The sequence below is a fragment of the Carcharodon carcharias genome, chromosome 20 (assembly GCF_017639515.1).
Source record: "Carcharodon carcharias isolate sCarCar2 chromosome 20, sCarCar2.pri, whole genome shotgun sequence".
NCBI classification, from domain to species: Eukaryota; Metazoa; Chordata; class Chondrichthyes; order Lamniformes; family Lamnidae; genus Carcharodon; species Carcharodon carcharias.
This window is the reverse complement of record NC_054486.1, coordinates 88746650-88762465: the sequence shown is the minus strand read 5'-3', so window position 1 is coordinate 88762465 and position 15816 is coordinate 88746650. Positions and strand designations below refer to the sequence as shown.

The 15816-nt window shown below is 41.1% G+C and overlaps 1 protein-coding gene across 1 annotated transcript in view; it reads right to left on the bottom strand.

Annotated features, from left to right (window-relative positions):
• Positions 1 to 14451: 14451 nt before the first annotated feature.
• Positions 14452 to 15816, bottom strand: part of si:ch1073-416d2.4 (coiled-coil domain-containing protein 42 homolog) — a 49048-nt gene continuing 47683 nt past the window's right edge. The window contains exon 9 of the mRNA XM_041215089.1: positions 14452 to 14956. Coding sequence (XP_041071023.1) covers positions 14747 to 14956 — 210 coding nt within the window. The 3' untranslated portion in view covers positions 14452 to 14746. The remainder of the gene's footprint in view (positions 14957 to 15816) is intronic.

Below are 15816 nucleotides of genomic sequence, written 5' to 3'. Positions count from 1 at the left end.
ACCTCGGTCGTTGGTAAGATTTTAGAGTCCATTATTAAAGATGAGATTTCAGAATACTTGGAAGTGCATGGTAAAATAGGACAAAGTCAGCATGGTTTCATCAAGGGGAGGTCATGCCTGACAAATCTGTTAGAATTCTTTGAGGAGGTAACGAGTAGGTTAGAAAAAGGAGAGCCAATGGATGTTATCTACATGGACTTCCAGAAGGCCTTTGACAAGGTGCTGCATAGGAGGCTGCTCAGTAAGATAAGAGCCCATGGTGTTAGAGGTAAGGTATTAGCATGGATAGAAGATTGGCTGTCTGGAAGGAGGCAGAGAGTGGGGATAAGGGGTTCCTTCTCAGGATGGCGGCCGGAGACTAGTGGAGTTCCGCAGGGCTCATTGTTGGGACCACAACTTTTCACTTTATACATTAATGATCTAGATGAAGGAACTGAGGGCAACCTGGCTAAGTTTGCAGATGATACAAAGATAGGTGGAGGGACAGGTAGTATTGAGAAGGCGGGGAGGCTGCAGAAGGATTTGGACAGTTTAGGAGAATGGGCAAAGAAGTGGCAGATGGAATACAATGTGGGGAAGTGTGAGGTCATGCACTTTGGTAGGAAGAATAGAGGCATTGACTATTTTCTAAATGGGGAGAGAATTCAGAAATCTGGAGTGCAAAGGGACTTGGGAGTCCTAGTCCAGGATTCTTGCAGGTTGAGTCGGTAGTTAGGATGGCAAATGCAATGTTGGCATTCATTTTGAGAGGACTAGAATATAAAAGCAGGGATGTGCTACTGAAGCTTTATAAGGCTCTGGTCAGACCACATTTAGAAAATTGTGAGCAATTTTGGGCCCCGTATCTCAGGAAGGATGTTCTGGTCCTGGAGAGGGTCCAGAGGAGGTTCACGAGAACAATCTCAGGAATGAAAGGCTTAACATATGAGGAATGTTTGAGGGCTCTGTGTCTATATTCGATGGAGTTTAGAAGGATGAGGGGGGGATCTGATGAAACTTACAGAATACTGAAAGGCCTAGATAGAGTGGACGTGGGGAAGATATTTCCATTAGTAAGAGAGACTAGGACCCAAGGGCACAGCCTCAGAGTAAAGGGAAGACCTTTTAGAACAGAAATGAGGAGAAACTTCTTTAGCCAGAGAGTGGTGAATCTATGGAATTCATTGCCACAGAAGGTTGTGGAGGCCAGTTCATTGAGTGTATTTAAGACCGAGATAGATAGGTTCTTGATTGGTAAGGGGATCAAAGTTTACGGGGAGAAGGCGGGAGAATGGGGTTGAGAAACTTATCAGCCATGATTGAATGGCGGAGCAGACTTGATGGGCCGAATGGCCTAATTTCTGCTCCTATGTCTTATGGTCTTGCCACTCTAGACTTCAGACAGAAGAAATGCATTCCTCCTCCCATTTCAGATTTTAGAACATGGATAAACACTTTCAAGCGGAATTATTCTGGCAAAATAAGACTATTAAAAAGTAACCATTAATTTAATGCTGAACTCATGGAGCATTCCAAAATTAGAGAACAGTGTGATATATCAATGATATTTACTGTTTGAATTTTTATGAAGCAATGACTCTATACCTCTACTAAAAAGAGGTTTACATATTGAGCAAGACATGTATGATCACACCACATTGTGAACAAATTATATTTAAAAAATGCACAAAGGGAATATATAAATAGCTTACTGAAAACATATGGCACAGTTGCCATGGTATCCGTGATGTGGGTCGATAAGGGAAGTAGAGGAACATAAATAGAGTCCTGCACAGAATAGGAACCACGTCACAAAAACATGAAAATGTAGAGGAAATCAAATAGTAACAAAAATGTGTATCTATATGTAGTAAGAGATAAAGGAACATAAAAATGAAAGGAAAAAGGACACAGTGAAAGACATGAAGAGAGCACACTGAAAAAAAACTCTTCGGTGTCTCTCTGAGATTAACCTGAGTAGTCCCTTCAATATCTCCTTGAAGCCATTGCCATTAATAGCAAATAGATGAAGACATTGATTGAAATGGATTCAACCAGTAGGTGAGACAGTTGCAGAAGGCACTGAACAATGGCAGAGCAGGATTATGGCAGGTTTGTGAAACTTCCACTGAGTAGGGAAAAGGAAGAGAAGGTTCTGTTGTTTAGAGTGTAAGCAGTTTCACATACAACATAAAGATCAGAACACAAACTGCATTAAATTAAAATAAATAGAGACTATAAAAGAATGGTAGTATCCGCTCCAGTCCTCATTAGGTGGAAGCTTCCATCGGATGAATTATTACTTTGGGATGCATTGCAAAGATAACCATGCTCATGAATGCAAGCAACAACCAAATCGTGGTCTGGCACCAAAGAGGTTGCTCATGTTATGACCGGTCCATGGGTAAGGTTCCCCCAATTTGTTATGACCCCAGGCAAGGTACCCCAAATTGTTATGCTCCCAGGTGAGGAGGAGTGAATATGCTCCCCTTCTTTATTCAAACCCCTCAGTTGGTTGCAACAAGGTTATTTTAAAAAGGATCCCTTCCCTTGTGGATACTTTTTCCCTGTCCAAATGTTTTTTGTTCTAAAAGGAGCCAATTTAACCAGGCTTTCTTGAATCAAAGAAAGAGTGAGTTTATTAGTTACTAAAACATGAGAAAAAATAATAAAAACACAGCACGCATACAAAAGATTAGAAATGAGAAGTGAGTCCAGAAATAAAGGGTAAAAAATAATAAACAAGTTAGACTTTGGCTTGTCCGTGAGAAGTAAATGGCGGAATGTTGCAGCCGTTAAGTTGGGTGATTCTGGGAGAGCTGACTTTGGCAGTTGAGCAGTGGATTTGGAGATTCTTGGTTTTGCAGGTTAGCTGAAAGGAATTATCCTGTTTCTTTTTCAACTGTGACTTTGCTGACTTGTGACATGTCTCCAGCAATCAGAGAGAGAGGACTTTATTTTACCTGCAAGCTCAGGCTGCCTAGTTGGTGTACTTCAGCTGTGACCTTCACGGCACATCCTTGTTTACTAGGCCTGGAACACCAAACCTTGCACACAGAGACCAGGGTTGCAGTTGGCTTTTTAACCCCTTTTCTTGTGTATTCCTGGATGGGAACAACAAACATGTCTTTTGCCCAGAAAATGCTCTCTTTCAAGTCAGCTCATGTCCACAGTCTGGGATATATCTCACAGGAGATGGTTTCTGCTGAGATAGTAATCAGACTTCATTATCTCCACAACCACAGGAGATTAAGTTCAGTTTTTGCACTGCATCTTTTCCTTTGAAGTGTCTCTGTCTGAAGTAGGCCTTGACACCATTTTAGGTGCGACATTCATTTTTGTGGACTAGTTGGTCAAGTGTAATCTACGTAGGAATTTACCAGCAAGTGGTTACTTTACAGTCTCAGCCAGCTTTGCTAGTATGTCTTTTTTTAAAAAACACCTCTTACTTAAAAGTTCAATATGTCCTTAAGTAATTTGTGATCCGTGATTATGACATTCTCTATCTGCAAGTTTGGAACTATGCGCTGTTGTGAATGCGGGAAAGAATAATGCTGTAATAAATTACTATTGAAGAGTTCCCTAAAACACAGGGGTCTCTGCGATTGCATGGGAATAGGCCTACAGCCTTGCCTGCATGAATTGTTTTACTTTTATGTAGAAGTGTAATGTGTGGAGCCCACTTGTTGATATTGTGCTGTTCTGTATTATATAATGCTTTGAGAAGTGATCCTATGGAAATTTCTACACAGCAAACTCTTCAAATATTCTACAGAATAGTATAGGCAATAGAGATAATTAAAATGTTAGTTGAAATCAAGATGTGTCAAAGGAATGTCACTTAAATGCATAAGTAGCTTGGTTACTAGTTCTGCACAATGAGACATCATGCCAGAAATTTTATATACTATAATATTTAATTCCAAAAATATTAGGAGTTAATAGCTTAAAAGGTAAGAAGAGGTTGTACAAAGTACTGGACAAATAAAAATTTCATCCAACCATGGTTAACAAAGTTAACCAGGGAGGCTGTGTCTTTGATCTCATCTTTTCAATTGTGTACAGTGAACTATTAAGAGATCAGTGCTTTGTAGTTATTAACTAAATCTAATGTTGGGTTAAAATGTAACAACTGATAAAGTTAATAATGAAGTGCCTACAATTCACTGTAGCACGATGATAGACATTAACATCTTTGTTAGATAGCATCCCAGTTAACTAAAACAGAATTTTAGAAAGAAAAGCAGGAAACTGAGGGATCTAATTAACTTTAAATTTAAGTTGCAGTGTCCCATCCTTAAAAAATCTGGAATTCATTCAAGACAATCGCCATTTGACAAGATAATTATACATCACTGATCTGCGGTGAAACTAAAGGGAATAATGAGGTTGGTGTTTGTGTTTTGCTCTAGTGATCTAGTAGTGCTGAACAAATTAGTTTAACTGATTTAAAATAACTTTATCAAACATAAAAGTGAGATGCTCTGCCAGTGTAATTAATGTGTGTGTGGGGAAAAGTACTTACACTCATAGCTAATACAGTAGTTAATTCTGGCACAAGAGATTCCCAGGGTATCCATCAACCACATTATTCTTGCAGAAGCTGGAGGAGCACTCATGCCCCTCCTGGCCCCATAAAAGTAATTTTAGACTTACCTGGATGAAGCTCTTTTGTGGTTTCTTCAAGTATTACTGAGCAAAATATCCACAATAGATGATCTGCTCAGAATTGGCAGTTAAAATGGCATTGAGATCCTAGGTGGGTCATAACACCCTGCTTAGCATAGATTAAGGAAGCCCTTGTTTGATTCAGGTGGATGCCCTGACCAGCCAGCAAAAAGCCCTGGTAATTAAGCCCTGGAAGAGTAAATAGACCACTTTCCATTTTAACTCCATTGCACTCCAGTTTCCCTTAGCCAGTGAAAGTTCCTGCCTAATCCATATTCTTCTGACAGTTTGGAAATATTCTTACAAACCATTCCAAAAGACAAAAACTGCATCATGTTTCTATCATTTGTAAACTAAAGCAATATAGAAAGTTGTTTTAATTTTGAATAGCTAATTAATGTACTTTGCTATAGGAAACATGCATAATGAAAGGTTCATGAGTGGAGCGAATAGCTTTGGTCTGAATTGAACAAATTGCTCCAGGTATGACCTATTGGGGTTTATTTATCAGGAACACAAGAATAGTGCACCTGACACTGTGGTCACAATGATCTTGAGAACTAACTACCATCAACTCAAACAAATGTTTTATAGGATTATCAAGAACTTTACACATTGTTCCATTGTGCACACCATACCTATCATTCCACAGATATCTTGCCAAGTTCCGCAGGTAACTCAATTGTAAACCTTGCAACTGTCACTGACTGCTTTACACAGCTGCATCCTTCAGCCTCGCAAGAGTGTTTTTGCCTAATTTTAACTTCATTAAGTTCTTTTGAAAGGCAGCAGAAAGGTTTAATAATTTTGTCATATTTCAAATTATTCAAAGAGTTAATCATTAGAATTGTTGATATGCCAGCTGGCTTAACACGTTAATGTGGTCAAATAATGCAACAGCACATCTCAACTCAAAGGGGAAGAAATGGATTGTGAAGGTTACCTGATAGTTTATCTATTATATGTTGCCAGGTTCTTCATACAAGGCTGAAAGCTACTTGCGTATTAAATTTATTCAACATATTCTAACTTGAACTGAGCAATGAGTTTTGTCTGTTTCAACGCAAGTTGTTTTCTAATTATCTACTCTTAATCTTCCTTGGAAAAGTCAAACTTGTTTTCTGGGCCTACAATAGAAAATGCAAATGGAACATTTCTATGGAATCTGAGCTTATGTTCAGCTTGGCTCACTAGATCTTTTATATTTTTGTATGTAGGGGTTGATAATTTTCTTCCAGGATAGTGCTAATGAGACTGCCAGTCTTTGAGTGTTGCCTTGCAGCACTGTGAGCTGAGCTCATACATTAATATGAGATACACTCATTTACATATTTTTAAAAATTTATTCATGGAATGTGGGCTTCGCTGGCTGGGCCAGCATTTATTGCCCATCCCTAGTTGCCCTACATTATATATACACTGTGTGCTCCAATGTCAAGGCGCAGGTTACCCAACACAGACAGTTTAGTCATCCTTAAAGATTTCATGTCCATTTTGGAGCTGACAGCTACCATTTATTCAAGTGAAGCAGAAGAGCAGTCTGAAACTTGGATGGAAATGCTTAGAAGCATAAATGCTGTCTAACATGCACCAAAACTGGGAGTAGATGAGAAAGAAGGTTGCCATGGCAAGTCCACATATTGCTTAACAGTGTAATATTGCCTTACAAAGGATATTAAGAACATTTCACTGTCAGCTTGATGGAGCATTACAGAGGGAGAATGTACAGTACCCTGGCAACTGTTTATGTACTTTCAAAAAGCACAGATAGTTTTACCAGGACATTCTATTTTGCTGCAATGCCAAGGCATACACACTGTGGCCCATTAAATGTGGGCAAGCAACAAACATCATGCACACTATCAATATACTCTGTATGTTCACAGACTTATGGCTACTAAGCTGGGAACTTGCATGACACATATCTTCCACATTCCTTATTCCAAACTATTTCCTTGCAGGTAAAGGTCAAACATACCAGACAGCAGCATGTGCAAGCTCAAGCAAGGAATTACCATGTCTAAGAATCTAGTCTCCAAATGAGGAGGGAGTGCCTTGGAGATGTTCTGCACTTAAAGATAGTAATATGATAACACACTTCTACTTATCTTCTCTTTCATGTTGGCTGGCTGTTTGAACATTATAGTCTACAATAAAACTATTCATCTCTTACAATGTAAACTAGATACTCTTCCATTTGCCTCATAGCCTTTATATGATCAAAACTCATACTTTCCCTTTTTATTTTTCTAGTTTCAATATAAAGACAATATACCTAGGTTCAAAGTTATCAGTTCTACATTTTCAGAAATGTAATCTATGTAATAACATGCACATTTCAAAGATGTATTATAAACTCTCTAATACTTGAGCATCGCGATGCTATTTAGAGCAATAGTTTTTGACACAGTAATAAATAAAGAACTTCAATGTGGAATCCCTGAAAGAACATGATGATACACTAATTAATGGCACCGTACCTAGGATCTGTTTCATATAATCCAAGATTGATGAGTCTAATACCACAAGTGTACAAACAACAAAGTCATTCCATATTTGTCTGCAGCAACAAAATACTTATGATGTTAAACTAACCACATTTTAACTCTGTTAGGTGTGGAATTTATCATTTATTATAAATTAAAATATTTTGTTTTTGTTCATAGTTTGTGACCCACTAACAATTCTCAACAATCTTACATGTCAAAACCTCATCCAGATAAATTCCTTAATGAACAGTTAAGTGGCAGGTCCAATTTAATGGAAAGTGTGAGACATCAGCTTTGGAAGCACAAATCAAGAATGGAAGTACACATTTATTGGAAAGACACTGAAGGACATGGATTAACAGAGCCAGGGGTTCAAATGCATCATTTCCTCAGTGCATGTACAGGAGGATAAATTCATTAAAAAAACAGCATTTTTAGCTTTATAAATAAGGGCAAAAAAGGCAAGAATAAACAAGTAATGTTAAATTGGTTAGCAAAAACAATAGTTAGGCCTTAGCCTAGACTACTATATGAAGTTTTGGGACATTAAAACTATAGGAATGAATACAGCACAGATTTACTAAGATGTTGCCAGGGGTAGGAAACTATGCTCAAGAGGAGATACTTAAGATGCTGGAATTATTTCCGCTGAGTCTAAAGTGAGATTTAATAAAGGTTTATTTTTAAATCATGAAGGGTTTTCATAAGGTGAATATGAAAAAATTATATCCCCTGGCTGGGAGTTAGTGATTTAATGGTTCATTTAGTTAAGATGTCACAGAGTGAGGAGAGAGTTTGGGATAAATTTCTTTATGTAGGATTGTGGAATGCTTTGCAGCAGAGTCGTTAAGACAGACTATTGTACCTTATAAGGTAAAGCAGAAGCAAGAGGCTAATGGTGAGAGAGCAGGACACTTGGATTGGTTGCAGATTGCTGAAGCAAAGATCCAGCATAAATACAATGGGTTAAATGTTTTCCAACTGTGCTGTAAACTTATATAGTTTTCTGGATTGTTAATCACAAATTTTTCTGACATAATTAAAAGGAAATTTCATTCTCATGAGCTCCTTCTACACTAAGAGCTGTGATTTTTTTTATTCATTTACCAAATGTGGGCATCGCTGGCTAGGCCAGCATTTATTGCCCATCCCTAATTGTGAGAGTCATCACGTTGAGAAGGTGATGGTAAACTGCCTTCTTGAACCGCTGCAGTCCATGTGGTGTAGGTACACCCACAGTGCTGTTAGGGAGGGAGCTCCAGGGTTTTGACCCAGCAACAGTGAAGGAACGGCGAAATGGTTCCAAGTCAGGATGGTGAATGACTTGAAGGGGAACTTCCAGGTGGTGGTGTTCCCATGTATCTGCTGCTCTTGTTCTTCTAGATGGTAGTAGTTGTGGGTTTGAAAGGTGTTGCCTCAGGAGTCTTGGTGAGTTTCTGAGTGCATCTTGTAGATAGTACATACTGCTGCCACTGTTCATCCATGGTGGAAGAGACTGAATGTTTGGAAGGGATGCCAATCAAGTGGGCTGCTTTGTCCTGGATGGTGTCAAGCTTCTTGACTGTTGTTGGAGCTGCACTCATCCAAGCAAGTGGAAAATATTCCATCATGCCCCAATTGAGGGCACGCCGCCATTTTATGTGGGCAGGCCAATTAAGGCCCACCCAGCATGATGTCCGCCAGGCAGCGCCATGTACTCCCTGTGCAAGCGGGTGGGGGGGGGGGGGAATTCCATGCATGCATGCAAAAGAGAGCACTCATCTCCCTGAGGCTAAGTGCTGCCTCAGGGAGATCGGCTCCAAATTAAAAAATGCTAAAAATAGAAAAATAAAATTTCCCTGACATGTCCCCTCATGTGACACTGTCACATGAGTTGGGACATGCCCATCACTTTTAGTTAAACTTTTATTAAATTTTTAAAAACCTACATGAAATTTCATCCCGCCCGTGGATGAGGTTTCATGCTTTCTCTGAAGCCCACCAGGGCTCTTGGTCTGCCTGCCAACCTAAAGGTTTGATGGACAGGTCCATTAATGATCAAATTACTTTTTCAATGGCCTCAATTGGGGTGATGTCAGGAGTTCTGCCTAACATCATTCCGCGTTATTTTATGCGTTGGCATGTGGGGGGCAACCAGGAAATCCTGCCTCTTGAGAATTATCAGCTGATACGAGCAAGCCAGTAGAGATCTATAAAATGTAGGTCATGCCGGGTGAAGAGGTGACTAAAGTGGTGTATAGGGTCATGTCTATGGATAAAAACAAAAAGCTGCGGATGCTGGAAATCCAAAACAAAAACAGAATTACCTGGAAAAACTCAGCAGGTCTGGCAGCATCGGTGGAGAAGAAAAGAGTTGACGTTTCGAGTCCTCATGACCCTTCAACAGAACTTGAGTGAGTCCAAGAAAGGGGTGAAATATAAGCTGGTTTAAGGTATGTGTGTGTGTGTGTGTGTTTTTGGGGGGGGGGGGGGGCGTGGGGGGGGGGGGTTGGTGGGGGGAGAGAGAGAGAAGTGGAGGGGATTGGTGTGGTTGTAGGGACAAACAAGCAGTAATAGAAGCAGATCATCAAAAGATGTCACAAACAACAGAACAAAAGAACACATAGGTGTTAAAGTTGGTGATATTATCTAAACGAATGTGCTAATTAAGAATGGATGGTAGGGCACTCAAGGTATAGCTCTAATGGGGTTGGGGGGAGCATAAAATATTTAAAAATAATGGAAATAGGTGGGAAAAGAAAAATCTATATAATTTATTGGAAAAAACAAAAGGGGGAAACAGAAAGGGGGTGGGGATGGAAGAGGGAGCTCAATACCTAAAGTTGTTGAATTCAATATTCAGTCCGGAAGGCTGTAAAGTGCCTAGTCGGAAGATGAGGTGTTGTTCCTCCAGTTTGCGTTGGGCTTCACTGGAACAATGCAGCAAACCAAGGACAGACATGTGGGCAAGAGAGCAGGTTGGAGTGTTAAAATGGCAAGCGACAGGGAGGTTTGGGTCATTCTTGCAGACAGACTACAGGTGTTCTGCAAAGCGGTCGCCCAGTTTACATTTGGTCTCTCCAATGTAGAGGAGACCACATTGGGAGCAACGAATGCAGTAGACTAAGTTGGGGGAAATGCAAGTGAAATGCTGCTTCACTTGAAAGGAGTGTTTGGGCCCTTGGACAATGAGGAGAGAGGAAGTGAAGGGGCAGGTGTTGCATCTTTTGCGTGGACATGGGGTGGTGCCATAGGACCGGGTTGAGGAGTAGGGGGTGTTCAAGGAGTGGACCAGGGTGTCCCGGAGGGAATGATCCCTACGGAATGCTGATAGCGGGGGTGAAGGGAAGATGTGTTTGGTGGTGGCATCATGCTGGAGTTGGCAGAAATGGCGGAGGTAGATCCTTTGAATGCGGAGGCTGGTGGGGTGATAAATGAGGACAAGGGGGATCCTATCATGTTTCTGGGAGGGAGGAGAAGGCGTGAGGGCGGATGCGCGGGAGATGGGCCGGACACGGTTGAGGGCCCTGTCAACGACCATGGGTGGAAAACCTCGGTTAAGGAAGAAGGAGGACATGTCAGAGGAACTGTTTTTGAAGGTAGCGTCATCGGAACAGATGCGACGGAGACGAAGGAACTGAGAGAATGGGATGGAGTCCTTACAGGAAGTGGGGTGTGAGGAGCTGTAGTCGAGGTAGCTGTGGGAGTCGGTGGGTTTGTAATGGATATTGGTGGACAGTCTATCACCAGAGATTGAGACAGAGAGGTCAAGGAAGGGAAGGTTTGCTTGTTTGTCCCTACAACCACACCAACCCCGTCCACTTCTCTCTCTCTCCCCCAACCAAACCACCCCCACCACCCACCCACCACCCGCCCCCCCCGCAACACACCTTAAACCAGCTTATATTTCACCCCTTTCTTGGACTCACTCAAGTTCTGTCGAAGGTTCATGAGGACTCGAAACGTCAACTCTTTTCTTCTCCGCTGATGCTGCCAGACCTGCTGAGTTTTTCCAGGTAATTCTGTTTTTTTCATGTCTATGGATGTTATTTAAATAGACTTCTGGTAAGCATTCATGCAGTCCCTCATTAGAGACTGCTAGATAACATTGAAGCTCAAAAAATTGAGGCGAATTAATGGCATCTTTAGGAAATTAGCTGAATGGCAGGAAGCAGTGAACAGGGAAAATGGGCAGACACGTCAGGATGTACCTGTGTTTTCCCACTCGTGTTGGGGCCTCAACTATTCACTATATATTATTAACTTACTGATGACAAGATAGGATGTGACATATCCAAGATTGCCAATGGCACAATAATATGTGGCATTGTAAGCAGCGTAGGTAGAAACATAAAATTACAAAGTAATAATAGATTAATTGAATGGATAAAACTGTGCCAAATGTATTTTAACAGAGTCATGTGTGAGATCATTCACTTGGGAACTAAAAAATAGAACAAGATACTTTCTAAACAATGGTCAGAAATATCCCCCCATTGGGGGGATTGTGTGGGGGTGGGTGGGGGCTGGGGGCCATGCCACCATTTTACATGGGCGGGCCAATTAAAGCATGCCCGTCGTGATACGCGCCCAGAAGTTCTGTGTCCGGGAGGGGAGATTTATTTCAGTCTTAAACTTTTAAATAAAGGATTTTTAAACTTTTAAAACTTGTGACACTATCACATGAGCTGGGAACATATCAAAGAATAAACGTATAAATTTTTATTAGATTTTAAAAGAGTTCATGAAACCTCATCCCCCTCCATGGATGAGGTTTCATGAAAAACGTGAAGGCCACCTGGGCTCTTTGCCTGTCCGCCAGCCTTAAGGTTTGATGGCAGCTCATTAAATTGAATTAATTCATTTTTGACAGGCCTTATTGGCCTTTGACAGTTTGGCGGGCGCGCAGCTGACTCGGCTGTGCACTCGCCAAACTTACAATCTAAAGGATACACATTGATGTTGGGACGCCCACCTGAAGTCACTGCGTGTCATTTTATGCATTGGTGAGCGGGGCAGCGATAGGAAAATGCTGCCCAATGAAAAGCTGGAAACTGGTGCATTAAAGAATTTTTAAAATTCATTCTTGGAACACAAGAGTGACTGACAAGGCCAATTTAATTACCCATCACTAAATGCCCTTGAGGTGGTGGTGAGTCACCCTGAACCACTGCAGTCCATGTTGTGTAGGTACACCCACAGTGCTGTTTACAGAGGGAGTTCCAGGATTTTGACTCCACAACAGTGAAGGAATGGCAATATACTTCCAAATCAGTAGCTTCGAGGGGAGCTTGCAGGTAGTGGTGTTCCCATGCATCTGCTGCCTTTGTCCTTCAAGGTGGTAGAGGTCATAGGTTTAGGATGTTGATGGTGAGGAACTCAGCAATGATGATGTAATTAAATGTCAAGGGGAGATGGCTAGATTCTCTCTTGTTAGAAATGCTCATTGGTTGGCATGAATGGTGTTAATGACACTACGTCAATATTTGAGGAGTTGTGAATGTTACTGAACTGTGCAATCAAAACATCCTCACTTCTGACCTTATGATGGAGGGCGAAGATCATTGATGAAGCAGGCAAAGATTGTTGGGCCTAGGATACCACCCAGAGAAACTCCTCCAGTGATGTCCTAGAGCTGAGATAATTGGCCTTCAACAACAGCAACCATCTTTTTTGTGCTAGGTATATTTCCAACCAGTGGAGAGGTTTTTGCCCTTATTCTCATTGCCTTCAATTTTGCTAGGGTTATTTGATGCCACACTCAGTCAAATGCTGCCTTTAACTCAAGGGCAGTCACTTTCACCTTGCCTCTGGAGTTTAGCTCTTTTATTCATGTTTGGACCAAGGCTGTAATGAAATCTGAAGCTGAATAGCTTGATGGAACCTAAATTGAGCACTGGTGAGCAGGCTGTTGCTGAGTAAGCGCCGTTTGATAGCACGGGTTGATGACATTCTCAATCACTTTGCTGATGATTGAAGGAGACTGTTGGGATGGCAACTAGTAATCAACCAGGTAGCATTTGTTCTCCTTTTTCTGCAGAGTACATATCTGGGCAATTTCCTACATTGTCAGGTAAGTGCCTGTGTTGTAGCTGTACTGGAAAAGTTTAGTTAAGGACATGGCTAATTCTGGAACACAAGTCTCCAGTATCACAACTGGGGTTTACTACTACTTAGGTCTAAAATGTCAAGGGCAGTTACAAAAAATAATTTAAAAATTCAAATGGAGTGCTAATCTTTATGTCAAGAGAATAGAATACAAGGGTTTAGAAGTGATACTACAGCTATACGTATATATGGAGTACGTATTCACTTCTAGGGGAGGGCACCATGCTTTTGGAAGGATAGTTGGCTTTGGTGGGATTGCAATGAATATTCTTTTTTATAATGATGCCTAGCTCAAAGGGTTAAATTACAAGAAGCAATTATGTAAACTAGGGTTGTATTGCCTAGAATTTGGAAGATCAAAGGCTAATTTGAATGAAGTTGGCAAGATATTGCCAGCATGGATATGAGGGGCCAAATGGCCCACTTCTGTGCCGTAAATATTTCTATGTTTCTATCTTTCCATACTAAGATAGGGTAGCGGGAAAAAGTAATTCTGCTTGATAGGGAATCTAGCACTAGTGGACAGAGCCTAAAGGTTAGAGCCATGATTTTCAGGAGTGCAGTTAGCAAAGACTTCCATATACAAAGGGTGGTAGACGTTTGGAACTCTCTTCCACCAATAGTAGTTGATACTAGACCAATTGTTAACTTTGAATCTGAGACTGTTGGATTTTTTGGTTAACCAAAAGTATTATTGGATACGGGACAAAGGTACATGTGGCAGAATTTTCCCTGCGGGTTTTTAAACCCCACCATCAGGCTCAAATGGGGGTCAGAAGCCCACACAGTGTGGGGAACAGTCACTCAATGTGATTTCCCCAGGAGTGGCTGATCAATGGCCAGAGGGCAGGTGCACTGTCCAGTTAAGGGTACTGGGAAGGATCCCAAATCTGAAGGGCCAGAGGCCTTCCGGCTTGAAAGCAACAGCAGGATGTCACAGCACATGAGAGGGAGGCACTTCAAAACAGAGAAGATCTCTCTCCAACTTTTTAAAAGCTTAATGAAAGAAATGGCTTTTTCAGCCAGGTCACCATTTTGGAGGTGGAGCAGAAAGGGGATGGCAGCCTTCCACAGGACGGCCAACGGTTGCTGCTGCCCCAAAGCCTGCCTGCCCTATCCCCCTCAATCTGCTGCTGGGAAGCCACCTCCAAGAGGTAAACTTCTCGAAATGCTTACTTCTGGATCTTATGTATAAAAGTTAGGTTTACTTTTGCTTTACTGCCTAAAATAAGATGTCACAGCAGTGAAAAATTAAGGGAAATTAGACAGGGATGCCTGCTGCCCACTCCTGACAGTACTATGATGAATCTTATTTACTGCTGCAAAGATCTGGGCCACTTGTACTTTATCCACCTCCTACATGTAGGTTATTGGAGTTGGCCCTGAGAATGCAGTCAGATTCCCTCTACTTCTGTCATACAACATTTATATGATGCCTTTAACCTAATAAAATGTCCCGCTTCACAAGACCATAATCAGACAAAATAGCAAATTCCCTCTTAAAACAAAGATGCTAAAGCTATTCATCGAGCCTTAGTGTTTGTAGGTTTTAGTCTGTTCTTTTGGTTAGTTATAATTTTGCTGGAATTTGCAAACGATATCTTGATCTGTGGCTTCAGCTGGTTAGTTTCTCCTGGTTTGCCCTGAATTTGGTCTGAGCTGCCAGTAAAAGCTGATGCAGAGTCAGTTTGTACTGCCATTTGCACAATATCTTTCTTTTCCATGATGAACTCCTATTGATAAGAACAGAAGAAGAAATTAGTTTTAACAAGCAAGCTTCCAAGTCTATTATTTCTTTCAACTGCAAGTGTTGAAATTAATGATAAATATCCCAATATTTACTGTCAGGAGCTCCCTGCACTGCAGTGCTCCTTTATGAATGCTTTACCTTGTTTAGATGGAGTATTTCTAATATATGAAAGATGTAATGTGTAATAAGTAATTTCTTCTGCTCTGGAAATCTTGGAAAATAATGTGTTAGCTATTACACTTTACAGATACCTATTCAAAGGGCTCTTGGGGAGATTGCTATTGTGTTCAAAAACAACTGATTGAAACTGATCTATAGAGAAGAAAAAAACTTCCCAGCCAACAATCGTTAAATGGTCAAAGTCAATGACTCCGGGTGACTAACAGTACCACAAGTTGCATTTATATAGCACAGTAAAATGGCCCAATATGCATCAGGTGAGTGAGTGTTACCAAAATAGGCCACATAAACTGCCCAAAAGCTTGCTCAGAGATAGGCTTTAAGAAATGTCTTAATCGAGGACAGAGGCTGAGAGGCAAAGGCAGTTTGGAGTGAAATACAAATCAGGCATGAACTCACTCATTGAAGGGTGGAACAGACTCAAGGGGCTGAATGTATTACTCCTGTTCCTATGTTCCAAAGAAAGTTAGGGAAGGAATTCCAGAGCTCAGTGCCTAGGCAGTTGAAGACACACTCCCAATGGTGAAGGGATGAAAATCAGGGATACCTAACTGGTCAGATTTGGAGGAGCAAAGATCACAGTGGTTATAAGGGTGAAGGAAGATTACAGAAATAATGACAGACAAGGACATGGAGACCTTAAAACAAGGATGAGAAAAAAAA